Source organism: Molothrus ater, chromosome 6, assembly GCF_012460135.2.
Source record: "Molothrus ater isolate BHLD 08-10-18 breed brown headed cowbird chromosome 6, BPBGC_Mater_1.1, whole genome shotgun sequence".
Lineage (NCBI taxonomy): Eukaryota > Metazoa > Chordata > Aves > Passeriformes > Icteridae > Molothrus > Molothrus ater.
Genome location: NC_050483.2, coordinates 19079289 through 19105081, shown reverse-complemented (window position 1 = coordinate 19105081; position 25793 = coordinate 19079289). Strand labels below are relative to the sequence as shown.

At 40.1% G+C, this 25793-nt stretch overlaps 1 protein-coding gene across 1 annotated transcript in view; it reads right to left on the bottom strand.

The window, feature by feature from the left end:
* CD44 (CD44 molecule (Indian blood group)) overlaps window positions 1-22940 on the bottom strand; it is a 60976-nt gene extending 38036 nt beyond the window's left edge. Inside the window, exons 1-3 of the mRNA XM_036385056.1 lie at window positions 22866-22940; window positions 20911-20967; window positions 14026-14136 (exon numbers count right to left, since the gene is read on the bottom strand). Of these exons, the coding sequence (XP_036240949.1) occupies window positions 14026-14092 (67 nt within the window). The 5' untranslated portion in view covers window positions 14093-14136; window positions 20911-20967; window positions 22866-22940. The remainder of the gene's footprint in view (window positions 1-14025; window positions 14137-20910; window positions 20968-22865) is intronic.
* Window positions 22941-25793: the final 2853 nt, after the last annotated feature.

Below are 25793 nucleotides of genomic sequence, written 5' to 3'. Positions count from 1 at the left end.
ATTAAACTGATTTCTAGCTCTAGGCAGATGTACATGTGTAATTGTTTCCTCATAATCACAGATTATTGAATTTTGTACTGACACTTCTGAACAGGAACCACCACCAGCTTAGCACTGATACCTGCATTATGAATATTATCACCTGCTTTAAATGCATGCTAGCAATGAAGCAGCAAAAAGTAATGTACTGGAAACAGATTAAAATATATTTAAAAGAAAACCCTAGTCATTACTATTCCTCTTTAGGCAAATCTATGAATTGGGCCACATGAGTCCTAAAATCTGGACAATTCAGATCTTGTCTCTCAGTTCAGACCTCTCTCTAGTTATGCTTGATTTTCCAATTGTTTCTCAAGAAAACTACTTCATGGCTAAATAAGAATGCATATTTTATTTCTGACTCGAGGAAATGGCCTCTGAATACAAAATTTCATATGGGATGAATTCATAAAGCATTTCAGGATCCAAAACATTTTGTCAATGTATATATTACGTAAGTCTGATTACTGCCATTTTGACATCTGTGAGAACTTAAAATGTACAAAAAATATTATTCAGTGATTCCTTAATATACTACAACACACATGGTCCTACAAGACACACAATGCTTTCCTGGAAAGCATTATTTGCTGAGTATTCTACCTTTTCTTCAGTCTATTAGTAAAAAAGTTCACTCAAGCAACTTGCAGCCCAGGCAACTGTAACAGGATACAGAAGCTTTTACCTTTATGTCAGAAGTTGGACTGAAGCCCAAGGCAGTGATGAAAACCACTGGATAGCTGTTTGCTAGGTTATGTAAAATGATTCATTAATCCCAGCCACAGTCACTAATAGACACGTGTCAACATCATTAAAACACACCTATACTTGAATCCCTCGGGGCTTGATGAGGAAAGGAAAACTGTGCTGGGAAAATAGGACTCAAAACTGGGATGACTACACACTGATCAAAATTCAGAAGTCAAATTTGCAAGATCCATGTGAATGAAGCCAGTAGTCCTTTACCATCCCAACACAAAAGCGCCAAGGATCAAGCCACACACATCATCATTAAGTGTGGCTGGTTTTGTGTTCCTCCAGTTATGATATTCTGGTTCTGCCAACCAATATTCTCCAAAGAAAGCAGAGAAACAAATCTAGAAATAGACCACCTGCACCATAAGCCAGGCTTCTCCAAATAGTGACAGCAAAAGTCTTTACAGATTCTTGGGAGTTATTCGATGAAATACTTTCCTTGGAGTATTGCCAAGCTGTGAAACCTACAATGATTTATAGGAAATACATTTCTAGATTTAGTGGCAATAAACCTTATTTTTAGTTTTCAAATTATCCCTTGTGGATACTTAAATAAAGCAAAATAAGGAATTTGTTTTCCAGTATGAAATTACCCTTAATTCTGAAATTAAAATAATTCATTTGCACAAAATAAAATAAAATCACTTAAGAAAGTTAGATTTAAATGTTTACATGGCTGCAATACATGTAGATGGTTTAAGGAACCCAGACAAAAGTTTTCCTCAGGGATCTTTTAAAATGTCATATTTTAATTTCAGTTTGGCACAGAAAAATGTTCTAAGCCTTGAAAATTGCAATGGGAGAGAAAAATGCCACATAATTATATCCATAATAGATATGTGATATTCAGGGAGGGAAAAATTCTCTGCACACCTGGCTTTTTAAAGACAGCAATGTCCAGGAAAACAGTTTAAAAGGGATTTACCTGCATGTTTGCAAGGTGTTCCTGCTATAAATAGAGACAACGTATTCTTAGTAGCTGGGTGTGGTGACGAGAAAGTGAAGATGACTCTCCATAGATCCAAAGGTGTAAAGTCAGAACTTTCTTTGAAGTTGTGCCTAAGCTGTTCCTACTACCCAGTTATATTTGGGTACCTAGTAATTCAGTCTAAAAAAGCAAATAAGAGTGTAGCTTTCTCACTTTCCTGTGTGCTGCTAACTGCATGAAAAGTCATGAGACAGCCATGCTAACCTTGAGGTCCAAGTGGGCTGACGTGGAACTCTGCAGTGAAAAAGAAATGTGGCTGGATGTATGCACAGGGGCCAGAGTGGGATACAGTGCTGTGGGAGGTTCTCCTTTCTCCAACAAAAATTAGCAAGTATTCCTTGCATTTCTGGAAGTGCACACCAGAAATGGGATGCGAGACAAAGCTCAAGCTGCTGGCTTTCTTCTAAATTGTTGCTCCTAATGAATCTGCCTACGGATCATTGCAGTCACTGTCTCTGTATCTGTCTGCTGATGGACAAAAATCTCCAGTCTCTTGACTGACAGCTCTCGTGGCTACTGCTTTAAAACAATGGGCGTGGGGGTAGTGCTCTTAATAAATCAAGCCTTCACAGAGTCACTCAAAATGCAAGTAAGTACTTGAAATATGCTTCAGTCCTCAGCAGTTGCTGTAGGAAGAAAAGAATCTGCTAATGCATCTTCCAATCATGCTTTATCTGCGTGGCAACTGTTGCTCTGGTAAACATCCTGAGTGAGCCGATACTGTGTCATCACTTATGATAAACCTCCTTGCTGCTGACATTAATATTAGTCTTTTTGTAATAGTCTCACCCAATAGGGAGCTGAAAGTTTTCAGACTCCAGCAGGACATGGTACAGCTGCACAGCACCTCGGGGGAAAAATTGCAGGCAGTGATATCATAGTCTGCAATTAGTTATCTGATATGCCCCCCTCGAAATGATGAAAACATAATCAACATTGCCGATACCAGGAGAGCTCCAGGCTGTACAGTGAGTTGTCTAACCCCAAAGGATGAGTAACAAGGGCTGTGAGGAGAATCAGTTGGGATCAGTTCCATGCAACCCAGGCGAAGAAACACACGAAACAAAGCTGGAGAATAATAGCTGGAGTCTGATTTTCACTGTTAGACCGATTTAGTTATTTGGGATAAAAGCAGTTGACACACACACACAGACTCAGCAGACAGATCCCCAGCCTGGAGCCCAAAGGACCTTACTCCTATTCACTGCTGTGTCACTTGTCCAATCAAAGAAAGGAACCTCAGGAATCTTTTCAAAACCTCTGAAAGTCAGCCAGTTAAAACAAAGATAACATTACTCTGATAGACATACCAAAGAAAGGAAGGCTGCTCAGAATATGCCTCACAGTATAGGACATGATCTGTAGAAGTCAAAAGGAAAGTTCTTATGCAAGCTTCTGATGATGGAACAGAATATTTTCACATCCACTACCCTCCTTGTTTTTCCCCTAATACAAGAATGACAGGGATCCCATAGTCTGTAACCAGATTGCCTACGCCAGCAGGCAACTTCTCCTGGAATTTTTGGTGGCAAAATATTTCCATTTTCTGGATTCTTTGTGGGTCTACCCACACTTTTACTAGGGTTTCAAGAATCTTGAGATTTATACTGAAAATGCTGACTAGCAAGTAACTTTCCTAAGATGTATGCAGGTTATTCATACACTAAGCTACATGAGCAGTTGAATTTCTTTAATTATTCTTATCGTCTTAGTTATGAATCTTTTTGAACTGGTTTCATAAAAAGGCACATTTAGTAACTAGAGTTTGCAATAAGCGTTAAGATGTACACAATGCTGTTGCTATCACAAATATGGTGGGAATAGTGATATTTTTCCTATTTAAAAAAAAAGTTTATTTAAATTTAACAATTCATGACAGGCAGTGAACATTCTCTTGCTTGAGGGAAGACTGGGAAAGAAGCACTGGCTGTGTGGCCTTGATATTCTGTGATTTCAAGTACTACATTAAATCCTACATATATTTAGGCAGTGGAGATACGTAAAGGCAATACACTATTGTATGCATGGAATCATCCTCAAACAGTGAAGCATCATTGTTTCCCAAAAGACAGTTACTAATTAATAAAGCACCACAATATTTTTCCTCCCACCAAGGACATTACTTGAAGCAAAACTCATCAAGTAGTTTATCAAGAGCACTAGACAAAGCATCCATCCAGGACATAAGAGTACAGGCTGGGAGAAAAACTCATTGAGAGCAGAAGAACTTGGGATTTGTCATGGATGAAAAGCTGGACATGAGCCACCTGTGTGTGCTCCCAGCCCAAAAAGCCAACAGCATCCTGAGCTGCATCCAAGGGAACGTGGCCAGCAGGGCAAAGAAGTGATTCTTTCCCTCTACTCTGCCCTCGTCAGACCCCACCTGGAGTGCTGCATCCAGCTCTGGAGTCCCCAACATAAGGACATGGACCTTTCAGAGCAAGTCCTGATGAGGGTCACGAAAATGACTGGAAGGCTGGAGCACATCTCCTTCAAAGAGAGGCTGAGAGAGCTGGGATTCTTCAACCTAGAGAAGAGAAGGCACTGAGGAGGCTTTACAGCCTTGCAGTACTTAAAGGGTTTTTTTAAAAGAGGGAGAGTTTTTGCATAGGCAGATGGTGATACAACAAGGCGGAACAGTTTTAAACTAAAAGAGAAAAGATTCAGATTTGATGTTAGGAACAAGTTCCTTACTGTAAGGATGGGAGGCACTGGAACAGGTTTCCCAGAGAAGCTCCACCTCTGGGAGCATTCAAGACCAGGTTAGATGGAGCCCTGAGCAACCTCATTTAGAGGGTGGCATCTCTGCCCATGGCAGGGGTTGGAACGAGGTAATCTTTGATGTCCCTTCCAACCCAAGCCATACTGTGATTCTGTGATGTCTTAGGAACAGCAGAAGTAGCTGATGCAGTGAGAAACCACTTTTCCAGGTGATTTGCTAGCAATCACCGTGCATAGATCCTCTTGTCTTCCTTGAACAGCCCAAAAACATGTCTTAGACACACCTTGCTATAACAAACTGCTGAATGACCTGACTCATAAAACCACTTTCTCTGGAAGGGTGGGAGACATCGGGCTATTTCCCAATATAGAAATCAATGCAAGATACCAAAACCAGTAAGTTAAAAAGTAAAAGATATATTTCAATTAGTCATGTTGCCATGACTATCACTGTGGATATATTTGTATCACATCAGGGGTGGAAAAAAGGTGTCAATACATTGCCTTGCAATTGCTGTGAGTCAACAGTGAATGTGATTGTGACTGTGTTGATAAAATGGCATGACCTGACCACTATGAGTAATAAAGTCAGACAGAAGACTAATACTATTAAGAAATTCAGTGTAGGTCTACAAAAAAGGGGTTGTATTGATGCTTTGAGAGGCTACCTAGAGCAGAGGCTAGACAGTGTTAAAGGAATAAAGTAGGTATTTATTAAAAGGCCTTCAAAGGATACACCTTGGGCACTACAAGAGCCCATCCATGGCTACACCCAAGATAGACAATGGATCACGAGTTTTTGCACTTTTATAGGTTTCAGTCCATTTACATGTTGGAGTTAATTTTCCAATTACTGCTTCAGGTCATGAAGTTCCATCCTCCCAGATGCTCTCCTCAGTTTGCTGCTGTTTATGCTTTTGGGGCCTGAAGCTATAATGGTGTCCTTGGCTCTCCTTGGAAAAAGATTATTTTGTCTGACAAAACTGTCAGGAGAACTTGCTAACACTTCATATGAAGTTCAGAGTTATACAGTAATGCAGTACAGAATCTGCAAAACATGAAAACTAAAACTTAAAGCATCAGTATGGGTGTTTCAAAAATTAGGAAAACACTTACTCTTACTCATAAGGGGTATTTTCTCACACATACTGTTTGGCTGAAGGAAGGATTGCACAACCAGACTCAGTGATGGATTGCCAAACAGTAACTGAAGAGAGTTTCCTATTTTTACGGTAACAGTTTTCAGAGAATGCTCTTGTTCACTTCCTATCCAGTAGAATAATATTTGCACAAGAATGCTTTTCTTACAATTAATCATAATGCTTCTTTCATCTGAAATAGCCCTGTATGTGAAATGATACCTGCTTTCTGAAACTGAGGCAAGAGAGGCACTGATCTCATTGATGGGAGAAGGGTCTGGGGCTTTGGAGAAGATGTTCTATTTACAGCTACATTTCTGTCTCTCTGTTGGCCTGCCTGTGAGGTAGGGATAAAAACACTGACTTCCCATGGGCTACAAAAATCACAAATCAGTATTTTCTGCTGGCAGCATGTTTGTCAGTTCACTTCTTCCTCATTAGTTGGGAATATTATTTCTCTGTTAAATACTACTATACCTAGATTTCAAATTTGAAGTTCTAGGGTAATTTAAATACATTCAGCCTGACTCCAGCTCTGCTGAAGGTGTTGATGAAATCCACCAGATAAGGTAACTCCCTCTTGACCAAATGTTGTAATATTTATGTAAACTCCGTGCAATGGAAGGAAAAAAAAAAGAACAAAATTTCAACAGAGACACCATCTATTTCCAAAGCGATACGGAATACATCTCAGACATGTGCTGGTGTTGAAATGTTTGAATGTTTCAGGTACTGTAGGACATACTGAGGAGAGACCACTTGTTTTTGTTACTAATGTCTACCTTGAGCTTTGAAGACGCGGATGTGTATCAAGTAAACATTATCAATAAATACTTTTGTAGGTTATTAACGAATATAAACCTTGCTGGGCCCAAGACTTTCAGTGCTGTGGCTATGTTTTTAAGGGGCTTGTGATAACACAGAAGCAATTGAAGCAAATAACATTGTTTATATTTTATTTTGAAGGGTTGCCTAGTCAGGCATAGAGAGCTTTTTTTAGTTTTTCCTCCTTTTCTCAGCAAAAGAAGTTAATTAAAGAGTTTATTCATTTGCAAAAATTTTGGATAGAAATTCTACTGTTCTTTAAGGGCACTGTAGAAAGATCTTACCAGTCTTGCACTATTTTTATGCAATATATTATTTATGCTTCACCAATGTACAATAGGTCTGGTCCCCACTGGCATATATATAAGTAATAGGAGTTGTTACGAAATCTAAAAGAACAAGAAAAATTATCTCCAGCTCCAGAAAGAAACACAAAATACTTGTTATATGTACTACCTAAATTAAAATAAGCTCCCATCAAAGCATTATCAGAAAGCAAATTCAGATTTAGTCATTGGTCTTAACAATCTCCGACTCACAGAATATGTCTCCTCCTGGAAAACTGGAAAACTGGGCTTTTTCTAATCCACATAAACACACAGAGACAAATAACACTGTCTAGAGTATATGCCTAGAGATGCCCTTGAAAATCACCTGAAAAACTGTGCTGATCTTACTCTTCCGTGATGCTCCAAGATTGCCCCAGCTTCACTGTTTAAAAAAAAACAGATAATGCTGTGCTCTGTCCAGTGTGAGCACAAACAATATCACTACTGGATTATGTGTGAGACTAGACAGGTCAAGAGCATGTACTGTAATCTCTTCCTACCTAAAAAGCATCCAGGAAATTAGGCCATAAGAATAAAAGGAGAAAAAAAAGAAAAAAAAATAGTGAATAGAACTGATCTTGTAGAAATATCACGAGACACAAAACTCATCATAGACACTCTTAGAAGCGCTCTGTAATATTTTATACCACAACAGGGAGCAAATGGATCCAGGGTTTTTCTGAGGCAAGCCACAAATGCAGGAAAGAAGCTTTTCTCTAGGCAGTCACTATGGGAATATGTCTCACATGCTCAAAATGACTGGCAGTACTGCTTTTAATACAAGAACTGTCAAGGGGATAAATGCTTCTCTAAAACCTTAGCTGTGCCCACTCAGTGGTGAACTGGAACCACCAAGTATCTCTTCTCAGTAGGCTATAAAATGATTTGGTTACACTGTGGAAAAGAGGAGTTTAAAAGTTTAGAGCTCAATACCCAGTCTCAAGGAGGACATTTTTATTTTCTGTGCTAGGAGAGACTGTGCTCCTCACAAGACAAAGTTACTCCGACTAGTGCAATGGAAGAGTGGCATTTTAATACCACTGCACACTCCAGCCCTACAGCCTTTCCCAGAGCATCAAGTTTAAGTAGGAATACCTCCAAAATCTCAATAGGACAGTTGATATTTATCACTAGGAAGTATTGCTTCAAACAGGAGCAAAACTTGACTAAATTTAAGACACTATTCTTCAGCTAAGTATTAAATAAATTTTCAAGTTCTTGAACCTAAAGTGTTCATTCTGACAGCAGGGCAAAAGATGTAAGTCAGTTCTCACTTGGCAAACAGCTTCAAACATCACTAATCATAGGAAGATAAGCATGGAATAAGAACTCTTTAAGGAAACTCTACTTTCCATTTGCTGTTGTCTAATAGGAAACAATTGCTATTGAACTCTAAAAAGCTGCCAGTCCTCAGTGCATATATAGATAGCAAACACACAAGTAAACAGGATAAAACTGTCAGAGCAATAAAGTTTTATCTGATTTTTACAGCACTGCTACTGGTGAAATTGATTAAAACAAAATATGTATTATTTCGCTTCCATGTTCTAAGGGTTCCTATATGTCAAATTTATGTATAAACAACATAGAGGAACAGAGAAAAAAACCCTACATTTATAAATATGAAGACTCATTAGCAAAAGAAGCTTTTTTTCTACATTTACACACCTGTGTAAATGAGGGAAAAGGGAAAGGATGTGTAAATAATGAAGGACACCTAATCAAGCAGGAGGAGGAAAAATAAGGAAGTGAGTGAAAGATGCATTCAGGCCGCACCCTCAGTGGCTCCATTATGAATGGATCACGTTTCCTTATAATTGGCAAACACTACTTTCCCTTGAACCTGCCTGCTTAACTACTCCACCTTCCTTGTGCAGAAGCTGTATCCAGAGCACCAGGACGGAGCTGGGAAGACCTGGCTGTCCTTAGCAGTGACATATTGTGTCACTCCCTCACCTCCTCATGTCGTGTTAGGGCACTTTGTCTCAGAGATGCGAGCTGGCCGATGGCAAAGAGCAGCTAAAGCACCCCCATGAGAGGCAGCCCTGCTGCTCGGCTGAGCTGCTGCATTTGCAGGCTGCAGGAGGAGCACAGGCAGCCGGCTCAGCCTGGTGTGCGTGGGCATGTGGGCCCAGAGCTCGCCCTGCACGCAGCCGCAGCCTCGCTGCCCTGGCACGCAGCATCCATCCCTCGCTGATACACCTCCCTGCTGGAAGCTGTGCTCCCAAGGAGAGGCCTGCCAGCTCAGGGCTGCTGCTCAGCTTTTACACCCCGGCTTGGCCAGCAGCCTGCTTGCTGCCTGGGGACCGGCTCACGTCTGCTCACGGGGGTCTGCGTGCCCACAGAGCATCCACTGAGCTCCAGTTAACCTCTCACTGCTGTATGGGAAATCTGCAAGAAACTATTCATTACAGCTACCCACACACGCCACACCCTGCTTCTTTACAGACACCTATCCATTAACAAAAATAACAATAAAAAAGCCCCCTAGGGAAATGTACTTCTGAGAACCTGTTTTGCTAACATGCTGTCACTGTGAGACATACAAAATTAACAAAAGCTATGCCATGGTGGGGTTTTTTTTTTTTTTACTATTACACGTTCTGTCAGAGGCAGCCTCTCATTTATGAAAGCAGGTATTTGGTAAAACATTAATTGTGAAGTTGAGGATTGCAGGCTAATGCCCTTTTCCTAGGCAGCTGACAGTATGTACCCTGACAATCTCTTTTACAACCCTCTCACACTGCTTTTGGAACAGTACCATTAGCAGAGAGATGAAGTTTTAACACAGCTGCTGCATGTCTGGCATTTTTTCTTTTTTTTTTTTTTAAGATACAACACAGTCTCTTAGAGTTTCCAGCTACTAAACTACACCAATCATCAACAGAAAAGAGAAAAAAAAAGTGAAGCAAAGTATTTTTCAAACTCCAAATGCAAATAGAATTCAGGTCTTCTCTGCGATTTTTACTTTGAATTAGCATGCCCTGCTTATGCTTTCATGATTTAATGGCTAAAACTGTAGATTATTTTCCAACTCCTTTTAGGGTTTTTTTGGTTTTTTTTCTTGTTTGGGGTTTCACAATATGAGAATTGAAGGTTATTGTACCAAAATAAGACAGCTGCATTATATAAAGTTGCCAGTGTTGTCATGTAGAGGAACTGGAAAGTCCCAAAGCCATTGCTTACAAAAGAAAGTTCAATTATGTTCCTAATTGAAAGCACAGACTCAAAAAATGACTGCAGGTTTCATTAGGCAGGAAACAGTCACGGAGGTTTGAACTTTAAATTGCAATTAGCTGAACTTTCTGTCTGACTGGAAAGATCCTCCAAGGAAAACCCCTCTTTTCCTCAGCTGCCACTTCACATTTCTGCCTGCAGACTCATTCATAGCATGAGCTGCTCTGCCGTCCTTGGGCGGGGGCAGCCGCGGCAAGGGAGGGAAATCACAGCCAGCTGCTACTGATATTACTGCCGAGGCACTGGGGGAGGAAATGATAAACACACAGCACTGACACAACCCTCTCTGCCACTGCTATTAGCAGCACCCATCATGGCCACTGATAATTACAGTGTCTGATAGCTTTGAAATTATTATTGCCTCTCTGGGAGGGAGAGATGGCTGGCTGTTAAGAGATGATGGACTCCTGGAAAATGACCAGCAGCTACACCAAACTGGCTTCCTGCCCACAGTCATGGATAACACACAGAGAATGGTCCAAACCACCAGGTTTATCACACAGAAACCCTGACTGGTAAAGGCAAAGGACAAACTAGACTGTGGATGTGTTCTGCTTTCTAGCAAGTTGGAAGTTTCCATTTCTCTATTTTAAGAATTCAGTTTAATGATGACAAATTGAATCAGCGTGCTCCCAGATGCCAGCTGATTCTAAAATATGGTGTGTTTTGGACATCATTAATTGTTCCAGTGCAATGCTGCATTGTTTTCAAAGCAGGCAAGATTACTGTGATGGGTCATGTTTGTTTCACAATTATCCTCTCTATGAAGTTATATTCCACAAATAACTATGTACATTTAGCCTTGGTCCTGGAAAACCCTATTTTATAGGCAAGTTTTACAGAACTCTTTCCCTTGCTCTCTCACATAGTATTCTCTTTAAAATAAAAGACCAAACAGTGATATAAGACGGGGAGAATTACCATCTTCCATATTGACTGTCTTTTCAAACACTCACCCCTTAGTTCTGGAACAAAAATGTGATGCAAAAAGACCAGAAAGCAGATGGAGAAGCCTTTTTACAGTATTTGGAACACCAAAAAACTTTTAAATTCCTTGACTGATTTACCCTCTCCTTATAAAGGAACTCTACAATGCTTTATCTCTGCTTCTCTACGACGTGTTTTACTACTAGTCAACTACATTCAGAACTAGTATTATCAAATATTATCACATCTTTTCAACAAGTATTTTAGGAGTAATGAGCTTATGATTCTCTCTGGTGCTTATCTGTCTTATCAGCATGTCATGATGTCTCTGACTTCTGGCACATGCTTGATACAGTCAAACCTCATGCAGGTTTAGGTGATAGATGAAAAACTGCAATATTCACACTATCTTCAATTCAGGCCTATAAAAGTCATGGGAACTCTTCTGGAAAGAAAGATGCACCACATATGGATGAACATTTTGTTTAACCTTGACTAGGGCTACCAGTGGTTTTAAAAGCATTTACTTTGAAGAGTTCTTCCTCAATTATACAATGCTATCTGTCCTCATTAAGCCTTTCTCTGACTTCCTATTTTCAAGGTAATGGCTCTTCTTTGTGGTGAACACCAGTACGTAAAGAATCTTCTAGCATTTCTCCAAAGACTGCAAAACAATCCCCTGCCATGCTTTGTTGGCTCTGTGTGTGCCGGTGTTTCCAGGACAGCTCCAGAACCCTTCCACTAAACAAGGATGGAAAGTTCAAGTGAACTCTTAATAAAGTCTAGTTACTTTGCAACTTTGGGAAACTGCCAAGATACACACTGTAAGGACTGAGTGAAAATAATCTAGCACAAAGAGCTTCTTCAAACTGCTTTATTTACAAATTTACAGGATAGATATGCAAACCAAGGGCCAGGCAGGTCTCTCCCTTTGTGACTGACCAGGAGCTGCAGGAGCCCTGTCTCAGAGCCTTACCTTGGAATGGGCTCTGGCAACCTCTCCAGTGCTAACAGGCAAGCTCCTTCCCCCCACAGGCAGACTCATTCTGCCTCTTTCCATTTCATCCTTACCACTACTACTTCTCTTCCAGTTTCTTCCAAGTTTGGGGGTCAAAATTCTAGGACTTGCTTTGTGTTAATCAAGGAAAACTTTGAGAAAAATATTTCTACAAATACATGATGCTTGCAGGAGAAAATCTCCTCTGAAAACATCATTAACCAAGCTGTCACCATCTATATCCTCCAGGATCCAGACTCCTTAGACAACTGATGTCAACACCAAGAGTGAGAAACATATCAGTGACAGTATAGACACAACACCACAGAAATCAGGATGAGTAAGTTTTTCAGCTTTCTCTGTATCTCATTTTTCCTTCTGAAATCACATTAAGAGTAATTCCAGGTCCTCTTTAATTCCATAAAATTCTGTACTAAAAGAATTAAAATTCCAGTTCAGGAGTTTCCCAACAGCAATAGCCATCAGTCTATGATACACAGCAAAATCACTGGTTAAAAATAGAAAACAATACCATCAACTGCTGTTTTGAAATCATTACTGACTACAAAGTCATGCTCAACTCAAATATACTGTAGCTATATTCTAATACCTTACTAAGCCAGTAAAGAAACTTCCCTGGATGCCATATGTGAAGTTTGACACACATTTTGTAACTCTGCCGAGGGCTCAATAATGGGGCTTTCTGTCTCACTGTAAAAACACATCACCCCCAGAGTCAGGGCAGACCCTGCTTTCTAGGACACTCCAGGCAGCTCAGAGGAGTCAAAATCAGTCAAGCAGTTATAATATTTATACAGTGCACAGACGTGGACCAAGCCAAGGACTTAAACACATCTTAGACATACCTTACTTGCCTACAGTAGCCCTGTCCTTTCTCTTAAGGCTTTGTCTATATACCTGATCTTAGCAAGAGCATTTTGGTACAATGGGGACATGATTTTAGACAGAAAAGCTACAACACTGCTTCAGCTATCACAGAAGCACTGGGAACTTGTTCCCCCTGACACACCCATTCCTAGCCTGGCAGAGCTGCAACCATGAAAAGAAGTATCCCCTGCTGCTCAAGCAAATGAGACACATATTTACTATACACACACAGACACACACGCAGCCCTTGGGTGACAATGGCCATGAAAAATGCATTTTGTTAGACTCTGGAACTGATAAGTACAAAAACAATATAGAAGCACAACTGTTATCCCTAACCACAAAATGCCTCGAGGCAGTTGCAGTCCCAGTGAGAGTCTGCTAAAAGTATGATCATTCCCCTAAAACATGGTTGAGCCTGCACCATGTAAAGTTTTGAAAGCTTTTTTTATTCACTTCGGACATACAATTTTTATTTTTTTTTCTCTGTATTAACCTTAGATTTTTAAATACAAATATTTGAAGCAGATAACCAAGCTGCAGGAAGGTAAGTGATACACAACTGAACTTTGTCACTTCTAACCCCCTTTGTTCCAAAAGCTCATCAGTCAGCCCCAGAGAGACCTTAGAAAGTCAGAAGGAAGCATGCTGGGCATAAAAGCTCTCCAAATTTCAGCAGAGATCCCTGCAGTTTTTCTCCTGTTCAGCAAGGCTGTGCCCAAATGCAGTTTGTTTCAGCTGTTGGTTCAGCTGATGTAAACTCCAGAGTGCAGCTGTAAGCTGGGGGGGCTCACCCCCTTCCTTCCACCCCCCTTTTCGCTGCAGTCCGGAGGGGAGCAGGGAGAGCAAACTGCGTTTGGAACAGCAGTCACATTGTCGAACTGAGCTTCACCAGAGCCATTCTGAATTCCCTAATGTAGTTCTGTTCCTGTTTAAACTTCATTCTTTAACGTTCTGCAATTCACTTTTTACAGATTTGGAATCGCCCTTTACAAGCAATACAGAGCTTTCCATGATTGTACAGACCAGCACAAATGAGATTACACTTCTGAAACATCTCTGATAACACTTGAAAAATAAAAGTTGCAAGAAAGCTGTTCGCTGTCTAGCAGAAGCACACTTGCTGTCTGAAGCATTAGCTTAACAATCCTAAGCATTTTCATTCATAAAAAATCTTACCTGTTTCTGCTAGACAGAGCTTCAGCAAACATAATCCAAAAACTGTCCATAAGGAGAAGTTGGCCATTGTTTTCTTGGAACTGTTTTGCAAAATCCAAAGATCCTTGCAAGCTGCAGAAAGAAGAAAAGCCCCGACGCTTGTTAAGCCTGCAGTCAATGAGTCTGAAGTTTGCTGCACTTTTTATTCTGATTCAAAGGAACTGAAGTAATGACATAACTGGGAGGGGGAAGCTCCATCAAAAGTCACACCCATATTGCAACAAATGTTACCCAGCAGCAGAAGAAGGGGGAGTGGAAGGAGAGCTAGGACTGACTAAGCAGGCACACTTGAGTTTTAAAGAGCCACTAAACCTTCTCTTCTTACACTAGTCTAGTCAAAAGTTATACTTAGTGTTCTTGTAGGAAAAATTGTGTAATCTCTCCTGAGTTCTCTCAGAAATGCACTGTTTGTTATAAGCTTTTCATCCTGCATTTTAAAATCTCTTCATTATTGCAAACCAAGTGAACATAAAAGCACTAGTTTCTAAACCCTGGTAAAGCATCTATAACAGCCTAGATATTTCCCAAAAATATTTTGCTTATTTATTCCTATCTCACCATTTTCTCTTTGTGCGGTTCAGTTAAGAGCAAGTAAAATGCCTGCTCTGCAGTGAAGCTTTCTGCAATGTTTTTGCTCACTGCTGGAGGACAACATCATGCAGAAGGTAAGTCGAGGCTGTTCAGTTTCCCACAGCTCCTTCTACCTTGATGCCCCTGCACAGGCTGCTCCAAGAAGAATAATAAATGAGCAAAAGTAGTGAATAATTCCAGTGCCAGAAGGGAGTGATACTGAGGACTAAGGCTGATACTTTATTCTGTTGATGGCATAAGGTACAGAAGGAATTTTTCCTCCTATTCCCAATTCAGAAAGCAGAGAAACAGGATGAAAAGGTACAAGATCTTTGAGGCTCAGACAAGGTCTCAGTTCCAGGGACAGATGTTCATTGCAGTGTGTGGTTTTGTTTGGCTCTTCATGAAACCCCTGGTGAAAACCCCAAGGCCTCTGTAGATAAGCAAAAGGCTTGTGTCTTGTGTGCCTTGGAGATTTCCCGTGGTGTCTCCACACACTGGCTTCTCTTTAGAGCTGGAGAATTGGAACAGTGGTTCCTGTGCCATAGGATGAGGGGTTGGTCAGGGATCACAGAAGCCAGCACTTCTCACCTTTTACAACAGCCAGAAATAGCCCTGATTTCAGTTTCCCTTGCCAAATCTGGAATGAATAGTCCTATATCAGATTACCATTTTGTCGATCTTCCCACTTGAAAGAAGTTTCTCATTAATTTAATCTCCGTTAGCACAAACAATGGAAAAGTACAGACAAGTCTCTCCAGCCACAGGCACAAGAAGGTCACACAAAGAGGTTTTCAGGACTTTGCCCTTTTTTTGCCTTTTGACTTAGAGATGGCTGGCTATCCTTTCCTCAACCAGCCAAATTTTTAGCAACAGGTTCCAACAGGCTTTTCCTACAGGTCTAGACTATCTGATGGGACAAAGTTAAAGTAAAAATCTTTCCTTTAAATATAGGGAATCTTTTTTATTATGAAGCTAGCAACTTTGAAATTATGGATAAAACACATTTTCTTTAGTAAATATGCTACCTTTTTTTAAAGAAATTACTTTAAAAGCAGTTAAAAAACAATCTCCTATATACTTTATTGTCTAAAGCGGAAGTTGAAATAGTTCTGTGAAATCCTGTACATTTATAAATGTTTTGGCATCAAAATCCATGAATAAAGTTTAGTGGGATTTCAAAATGCTGGCGCACAGTTAATGAATGTTTTAAACTTACTAAGTATATCTTGTTCTCCAGTTGCTAAGTTACTTTTAAAACTCACATCCTATGGATTACACAGAATAATTAAACATTTAATTAAAATTCAGGAAATTTTGAGTCCTATTTTTGATTAACATAAATTGCCTCTTCATTATTACCCTAGATTCATAATGATACAGAATTTTAAAAAATAAAAAGTTTTCTTTGGCACAGGTAAAGGGAGAATAACATCCATTTTAGGGATAGAGGCAGAGTCTTAGGTAACTAGGAGTGGAAATTCCTAGTCTCTTCATGGTCTGAAGTTTCTAATTCTAGCCCTTCTGACACCTGAATATGAAAAGGTTGTTTTCTAGATACTAAAATATTACTTGTTATTCATCTCAGTCTTTTCAATACTTCTGCATGTGTTCAGCAAGGGTGGGTGGTATTCTGCTTTGGAAAGACTCTCTTGGTTGCTGCCCTGAAAAATTGGGCTAAGATTAGACTCATTTAGACCACGTGCATGGAGGTGCTAGTAACTAATGCAAAAGGAAAAGACAGATCTACACAAGAAAAATAATTGGTAACATCACATCATTTCATGTGATAAATCACAAAACCAGTTCATGAGCTGTTTGTATGTGACATGTGAGTTTGGCCATTCCTCGTGCCATCAGCCTGCCTGCATGGCAGCCTAGAACACGATGTGCATTCCAACAAAAAAATGACACAAAAAAATTTCCTGCTTTCCCAAACAAACGTGGTCAGCTTGTGTCAGTCTCAGGTAGCCAGCAGTCCAAATTTAGCCTGGCTGCAGGGCATCATGCTGCTCAGAAAATTTAGTCCAAGCAGATGTATGACTCTGGAAAAACTGTTGGGTTTGGGGGTTTGTTTTTTGGGTTTGTTTTGGTTTTGTTTGGGGGATTTCTTTGTAAGAAATATGTAACTTCTCCTTTTGTTTGGGAAAATCTTATTACATAGGAACAGAAAAATCCTGAAGCAAATCTTCAGCTGAAGAAATGCAGCAGAGCATCCCTTTTGAGCCTGTCAGTCCAGTTAAATATCTGAGATCTGGAATTTGCTTACTTCCTGGGCAACAAGAAGCTACTGGCACCAAAAATTTGTAAAATTATTAATGAATTAAGTTTTCAAAAGAGAATGAAACAATAAGACTGTAAAAGGATAAAACCCCAGCCAGCACTTAAAAGAGTATTTTTCTATGATGCCTTTGAAACAGTGAATACTGAATCTGTGATGGTAAAATATAGCACAGGAGCACCAAAGTAACTAATTTGTGATTGTATCACATATGTGAACTGTAGGCAGCACTAATTAATTTTGATAAAAATCCTAATAGGGAATACATATGTTGGAGTCCTAGAAACATATGCATGGCTTACAATGATATAAATGTTGGGTTTTTTGAAGGAATTCACATACAGGATGAAATTCTGGCCTAGCTTAATTGAAAGACCAAAATTCCACTGAACTCAGTGGCACAGCCTCTCCCTAGAATGAATATTTAGATTTTATTTTGTGGACAGACAAGAAAATGGATGTACCTGAATGAACCTGTACTTCTGATGGAAAAAAAAAAAAAAAAGGTATCAATGGGAGAAATTGAAAGAAGGGTAGAATGGAATTCTGTTTCTGTGAAAACAGCTGGCATTTGTCTTCTGAAAGACAAATTTCCAAAATTTCTAAAAAAACACAGCTCCTAATTTTAATTTTTTTCTATTATCAGCAGAAATACTATTTTTTTAATTAAAAAATAATTTTCTGAGCATAACTTTGTGAATATTTACAGCTTGTTATGGGGAGTTAAACAGCAATTGGTCTTAGTGAATATAGAAAGCACAAATGTCATTAGGTAGTTCTGGTCATGGCTCTGTATCTTTTGTGTAGACTACAGAGTGATCTGTGAGACTGGCTGAAAATCAGATTTGGGGGAGTAGGGAGGATTTCATACCCACTTATCTGTAATATCAATAAAATATGCTATTTTTAATAAGATTTCCTCCATGTCCCTAGACTGCAATCTAGTTTCCTGCATTTCAGACTGGGTTCAATCTCAGAGTAGATTTAATTTTCATTGTCAATTCTGAAAACAGGTTTTATAATGGCAACGGTTGTAAATGCTCCAGTGTGGCAAATCTTGAACTGCACACTTTTCCTGGGCTCTGAGTGCTGATGGGAAGGCAGAAGAAGAGCCTGTGCTGGTTGAAGCAAGAAAAGCTGCTCTTCTGGCTGGAGGGCAAAGCACTCCCTTGGGAAGTTGAGCGCCCGGTTCTACTCCCATGGAGCTTTTGTTCCTGGATGTAATTTACAGCCTGTGTCCTGCAGAGAGTTAGGAAGATGAACAATGGCTCCTAGTTGTTTACTCCTGAAAAAAGCAGCAACCCAGATTGGCACCTACGGTGTGGATTCATCAGCCTGTTTTACTGGTTTGCCCCAGATCCCTAAACAACTCACTAATCCAAGGCAGGCAGAAGCCTCCAGAGCCGGCATGGCCCAAGCTGCCTGGAAGGAATTCTGTCAGACCGTGCAGCCCCACCATCGTTCCTGTTCCCAGCTCCACCGCAGCAGCGCACGTAGTCCCTGGCTGGCCCTCGTGTGCCAGCCCTGCACAGGCAGCAAATCCCATCCCAGACCCCACAAGACAGCTGCAGCACCACTGTTCCCCCTGGGCTGTTGGTGGGGATGGAGCTGGCAAGTGCCCCCAGCAGGGCCACCAGCTGTCCCAGAGATACAGAGCACATCGGTGACCCACTGAGTCAGCAGCAGCTGCGGAGCTGGGCATGGGGGAACACAGGGGAAACCGAGGGGAGAAGGGCACACTCTTGTTCCCTGTAGGTGATTTCTGTCTGTCTCTGCCCCTCCTTCCCCTGGCTGGCCTTCCCAGCACACACTGAGCAAGAAGTGCCTGGAACTGATGCATCCAAGCAAAAGAAATGAAAGTGGGAATGCAGAACACTGAGCATGAGCTGCCCTCTTTGTGCTCAGCATTCTGCATTCCCACTTTCATTTCTTTTGTTTGCAGTTATACAAGAGGTGAATCAAGCTTATACTAAGCCACTTCCCGGATGTACTTTTTCGTCCCTGCTGTCTTTCCATTTTCTTCTACTTGATTTTGCTTCATGACTTCTACCTTGACTTCTCTCTGTCATCTCCACTAACTTCTCCTTTTTCTTAGCCCCCATTCTTTCTCATCCATTCTCTGTTTCATACAGCATATTGGAATTATTAAATCAAACATTTAAAACCCCAGAAGAGCAGGTGAGCTTTACAAAAGGCAAACATTCAGGAAACTCAGGAAACACTTCATATTTGCATAACCAAACTGTTAACTGTTATATATAGATAAATGCTCAGGGGCCCTTGTGACTAATACAAACCTGACCAAAGCCATTCAAAGTTATGGGAGGTTTTTTCATTTATTTTGCTGCAAACAGTGTTTAGTTCAGTCCCAGTATCTGTATTATGATAACTCTGCCTACTGCATTATGTGTTTCCCCTGTATATATATATATATATATATATATATATATATACATATATATTAGGATAGAGGGGTTATATCAGATTTATATCCACAGATAAAATATTTTCCTATCTAATGAAAGTAAACCATGAATTTTAGCTGGAACAATTTCTGTTCACACCAGATTTGTTTGTGCCACTCTTGCCATAGCCACACACAACATATCCACATTTAGACTGTGTCTTAAACATAGCAGTGTGGGAATGAGCAGCTAAGCCTATCTTTTTCATTTACAAAGAGTGCTAAAACCAGACCCTGTGTGTATATAAACAGAAACTTACTAAATTTCAGTAGTCTCCCTGTTAGTCAGTTTTATGATTCCTTTGAAAGGTGGAAGGGAAGGAAAAGCATCTTAATTTTAGACCATAATAAGCATGTTTGTTTTCAGAGGCAAGGGTTCCAGCTGTTTCCAGCGTGGCTCTAGGAGGGAAGGTGCAGGTCTGCAAACATCATAGCAGGAAGAGGGTGAGGAGGCTGATAGGCACAGCAGTGCTAGGTTTGGAAATGCTGAACTCACTGGCTAAAATACACACAAAGCAGTCTGGCCCTGATATACTTTTAGGGAATGTATTGCTCCACCAGTGGCACCTTCTTCCTCAAATGGGCAGTCCTTTTGCCTTGTTGGATGTGCAGACATCAGCAGCATTCCCCCTAAACCCTGTAAGCTGTGCAGGTTGAACATCACCAGGAGTCAATGAATTGGTGAAACAGCAGCAGCCTGTGTCCTAAGGTTTGATCCTTTCCACCTGGATATGCCCAGACAAAGCCAGGAGCGCTGTCTCCCTGTGCTCAGCTGGAAGACAGGGAGCCTAAGGAGCTGTTTCATGTCCAGGTGGCACTAAGTGCCCCTCCATGGATGGAGAATGCACAAGGCAGGAAACTCTTCCCAGTTTTTCCCCTTGGAGCCTTATTTCTGACCTCTACATAAGGTGTGTTGGAATTGTCAAGTAGAAAATCCTAGGACTTCTGAGGGAAGTTCCCTTCTCTGTAGTGTAAACAAGAAAAGGAAGGTGATTTTGGGTGACTGAAGGCAGGAGATTTGTGTGAGGCTGGGACAGAGGCACAGAAAATAGAATTCATCAAATTAGTGAGGCAGAAACTCTGGTTTTGCACATTTTCATGTGCCTGAATTTCTGCTATAGAAATAGGTAAGGGAGGAGCTGAGTGCTATTACCAGACAATGAGGTTTTTCTTGGAACTGGTAATTGTCACACTAGACTGCACGTTCATTGCCTACTCAACAACTTGGCTTAAGTAACAATGAAAGCCAACATTTTAGAAACTAAAAATAAACACTCATTTGGGATACTATTACATAGTTGGTAAAAGTTCATTTATGGATTAAATTTCTCTCATTAGCAAGAAATCCATACCTAGAACAACACAGCTGTGTTTGAAAATGTACATTTCTTACAGACCAAAATTTGGTTTATTTTTTTTCTTTTCTTTAGAAATATTGAGTGACAATGACTAACTAAATTTAAGAAAAAATATTATTTTTAATATGATTTTGAAAATGTGCTTGCATTCACTTGCAGTCCTTTTGGGTTACCTTTTGAGGGATGTTTGACAGGATCTATCAGCAACAGATATTAGCCAGACAGAAATTCTATATAAAAAAAGAGAAAAAGAAATTCAGTGTTTTATACAATTGTACATTACAAAATTCACATTATGCTGGTGATTTAGCAAAATACAGTAATCATCAAATTACATAGTATGACATGATCATCATAGCTAAACAACTCCATATCATCTTTTGGTTCCTGAAAACTCCTTTTGAAACTCCTTTTCCAATAATTTCACTGACAAAGAAAATATTTGTTCATTAATTTATCAATTCTTCAGAATAGTGCTTGTCTAAAATATTTGCGATGTGTTCACAACCACTTCATTTGCAGAAATACAACTGGCAATAAATACATTATAAGCTATTAGTTCACCTCTAAAACATCACTTATATTGTCTAAATATTTTACTGAAGAGTTGGAAGAATTAAGCAGGTCATGTCTGAACAGCTTTTTGAACAAGTCAGATCTGGAAAGCTATTAAGACTCTTTCAGATGTTAAAGCTTCAGCCAACTTGCACTGAATTTACAAGAAATTATCTCCGTCTGAGTCACCAGATATTTCAAAGATACATGAGACCAAATTCAGTGATAGACAAATGGATATGAAAACTAGCAAGAGAATCTGTAGTTAATCTGCTGTCCATTGTACCCAAAGTCTCAGCAGTACAAAGTCCCTCTTCCTGCCCTTTGCAAGACACATTAAGATAAAGAAGTTTGTACACATGAAGATTTATCTGAGGTTCATAGCCCCCTCACTTTGTTTTCTATAAGCAACCCTTCCATAATTGTTGCAATAATTTAATGAAATTTTTCCCTAGGGGAATGAGTAGAGAGGCAGAGATAATAGAAGGAATAAAAAACTGTTCTGCTAGTCTGATAGATCTGGTACTATAATAAACTCCACACACCCCTAATCTAGCAAGCAGGAACTGCTAGACAAGACCACAGAAAGTGAATGATACTACACAGTTTTTTGAGAGTCTTGAGACAAAATGGAATGTGTTGATGCACTTCTGCAAAGATTCTTTCCCATATGCAGGAGGAGAGTCACTGCTTGGTATTAGTTGGCCCTGGAAGCACAGATCTGCATCAACATGATCTCTAACAAATATATTACTCCCTAAGTGATGAATTATACAAGGCATGTCTCAAGGGGCACAGATGTGAGATAGGCTATGAATGTTCAAGAGTCTAGTTCAAATACAGATATAAGGATACTGAAGCTTATCTCAACTATTTAAGGATTCCTTTTTAACTCCCTATTCAAATTTGGTTCTTCAATCCCAGTCTAGCTAGTTTTTCCTCTCTTCTTAATCACACAGTTCTGTACAGACAGATATATCTGAAATACAGTTCACATGGCCCAGTCCTTCCTGAACTTTGCAGTTCCAAAATACTTTACACTTTTTTCTAGCTTTAGAGAACTAACTGAAGCACTCATAGAAACCTGAGAAATAAGAGTGTAAAAATACAGCACACAGTGCTAGTCACAAGCAGCCAGAAGCCCTTACTGGATGCCCAAGGGGGCTGAGGCTGCCTTTACCCGCTATAAACATTCCAGGCACAGCTGCCACGGGACATTTGGTCTCCTGAGCAGTCACGTTGAAGTTGCTCCATTTTGCTTAAACAGAGAAATGTTAGGCCAGAGAGAGAAGCTGAACCTGTGGCTGATGGCTTTGTTTGACACGCTTGTGTGAGAATCCAGATCCTCCTTCCTTCAGGGAGTAGGCAGCTTAGCATGAATTTGCACATCTGCATAGCAAAGGCAGCTCTAGCCTGCTGTCAGCCAAGCCAGCCTCAGAGCTGAAAACGTTGTAGCCTCACTTGTTTGGCATTGCTTATGAGCTAATTAGCCTTGCAGATAAGCCTAACTAGCTAGGACCAGCTACACTCTGCTAGTGATCTATGGCTTTCAGGAACTCCTGTCTTTACATACCTGGTAATTACAGCTGTGGAAGTACCAGCTGGGTACAGCTCTTCGCCCTCTTCTACTGCAAACTGAAGTCATGGCCCTCATCCCTTGAGGTGAGCTTACCTAAAGAACATCTCATTGCAGGATTTAGTCCCAAGTCACCTGTAAGATAGCTTGTGACCTGTCAGATAAGAAAGACTGTATGAAAGGAGCTGTCTGTGCTTTCCCCACCTCCCTACTCTTTTTCTTTGGAAAGGATCTGCAGGATTTCAGAGGTATGGATTTCAACTGAAGCCAAAATCAGTAACAGATTTAAACCCTAAAGCCAACAGATTGTAAAGCCTATTCAGTAACAGATTTTGGTCTTGCCAAATAAATTCTTTGCCAAGCAGGAAGCAAGTCTAGGAAGCCAAGCAAGACTAGGAAAAATTTCTCCTGAGGCTTAACGGGAGTAAGCGGTAAAATTCAGACAGGAAAGAAATAAATCTGAACATTAGAAAGGTCCTGTTCTGAGACCAGCTCCATGGTGGAATAGCTTTTGAGAATATGCTCACCCCTGCAGAGAAATAGATGAAATGACTAGACCTTTTTAACTATGACTCTGATTCACTTAAGAGGATCCCACATCTCAAGTGCTGTACTTGGAACATCTGAGCAGTCACTGAAACCAGTACTAGGAATTAGTCACACCATGGTAGCATTTGCCACTCCTCAGAGACTTTGCTGCAGACAAGGGGTGCTTTCAGTCATACAGCTTTCAGACTAAAACTCAGCTAGTAGCTTTTTCTGTTTCTTGAAACACAGGTTAATTATTTTATGGGAAGGGACATTTGTATTTTAACCCATCTCTTCTCTCTTTGTGTTATTAACCATCTCACAGGCACCCTACTTTTACATTTCTCAGTTATCCATTTAACATCCCTGATTAGATATTGTCAGTATGTAGCAAATTACTGACTGAAAAATTAGGAATAGTCTGTGTATGAATTTATAAGATTCATTTTTAATCATCTCTTACTTTTCTTTTTACTCCAACAGAAACACCAACTTATTTTCACTTTACTCCACTCAGTGCCATTGTTATGGAAAGAGGGCATTATGCTCTGGGCTCTGCAATGCCATTAGAATCTCACAGGATCAAGATCTTAGAATAATTTCTACTCCCTCACAGATTCAGTAATTGCTTCTACCACAGAGAAAACATGTGGGTTGATGCATGGCTGAATGGAGAGTTCAAGACACAGGCATTTTAAAGAAAAACATTTGTACAAAAGAGTTCTCATAGACATATATAGTGATCTCCTAGGTCAAGTACACTCTCATTGCTGTGCTATTATTACACATTTGTCAGTGCTTTACATGCTGAGCTATTACTTTGCAAATAATATTTGCTTTTTAGAATGCAGGCAGTGCTAAAGGAATATTGGAATTAATAACTGTGCAGCTCTGACTCGTTTCAGAAATACCTGTGAGTGGAGAGGTAGAGAGGGAAAGAAATTATAAATGAGAGGCACACAGGATTTGAAACAAGGGAATGAGGACTGGGCTGAACACATTCTTTTCTTATTAGCATTATTCTGCTGAGGTCAGTGAATCCCTTCTGAGCTGCAGCTCAGAAACATGAAATATATAATGATCTCTTGCTATAAGTATGGTATTAGAGTAAGGAAAAAGTAAAAGATCTGTCAGGAGAAATGCTGTCATTGAAAATATCAAGTCTAGAGAGACAGAGATCTGAAACAAAATGTACTTATATAATGTTCTTCAGATGACTCTTGACAAGGGTCATTCATGAACAGTTTCAGCCAGGCAACACTAGTCATACAAGCAACGCTGAAGCATCTGGGAGTCACAAGAGAAGTTACAGAAAACAGGGGGGAAAAAAGGGGGAATTACAGAAGTTCACATGATGGTTGCTCCTTTTTCTTGAGGTAGACTGCAGGCTTACACAGAAATACTGTCCTCAGCCCTTCTTTCCTGCAGACAGAGACTCAAATTCACCAGATTTTTTGTTTCAGCCTGTGCCTCCCCTATTTCTACATAGTCCCAAAATGAACCAGAATTTGATCCTATCTATGATTAGGCTTTGGCTCCTGAATGTAAAAACTTCAAGACAGATTTGTCTTCTTAGAGCTAGAAAAGTAATTTTTGGTTTGAGTAAAGATTCCTTTTCCATATCAGTGTAAAATACCTTTTTTTTCCAGGAGAAACACCACCATTTTTGGCACTTTGAACCCTTTTAGCATTTTGAGATCTGGGTACTATCAGCCAGTCTTCAAGCATGGAAAGCAGTCTGAATTCAGATGTTCAGCCCGTCTTCAAAAAAATTATGACCAACCCAAAAGGCAACCAGTTGTATCTGTCAATGACCTCAAAGATAACAATAAAAGGAGAATAAGATACCAATTCAAGTCTTAGAAGTGTGGTTCCATGCTGGAAGTATTAAAATCAAGGAGGTTGTTTTCCCCAGTTACAACTGTTTTCAGTTGTAAAGTTCAGCTTTGTTTAGGACTTGAAACCTATGCCTAAGGCTGAACACTTACAAATGTAGAATTATGCTCAGTAAACCAATCTGCTTCACTAGGCCAGATGCTATGTTGACTTTTCTCCCTGTGAATGCCCTAAAACCTGGCAGATTTTAGAGGGGAAAATAAATTCCAAAGTCTAAAGAGTTACTATAAATCTCAGCTTGCCTTCTCTGTTAAATCAAAGACACAAGTGATTTTGCATCTCAGGTGATGGCTATGGGGTAGAAAGAGGTGCAAATTGAAGGAGATGTGCAGAGCAGTGAAAAGGGGAGCCTGGAGAGAATTCAGAAACCTGCTACAAGTCACAACACCTCAAGCTCCAGAAAAGAGACAAAAACCACGATATGGACAGGGAACTCATTTCCACCCAGCAATTAAGCCAGTGTTGTCTCAATCAGTAGTCATTTGCATGTAACCACCTCCT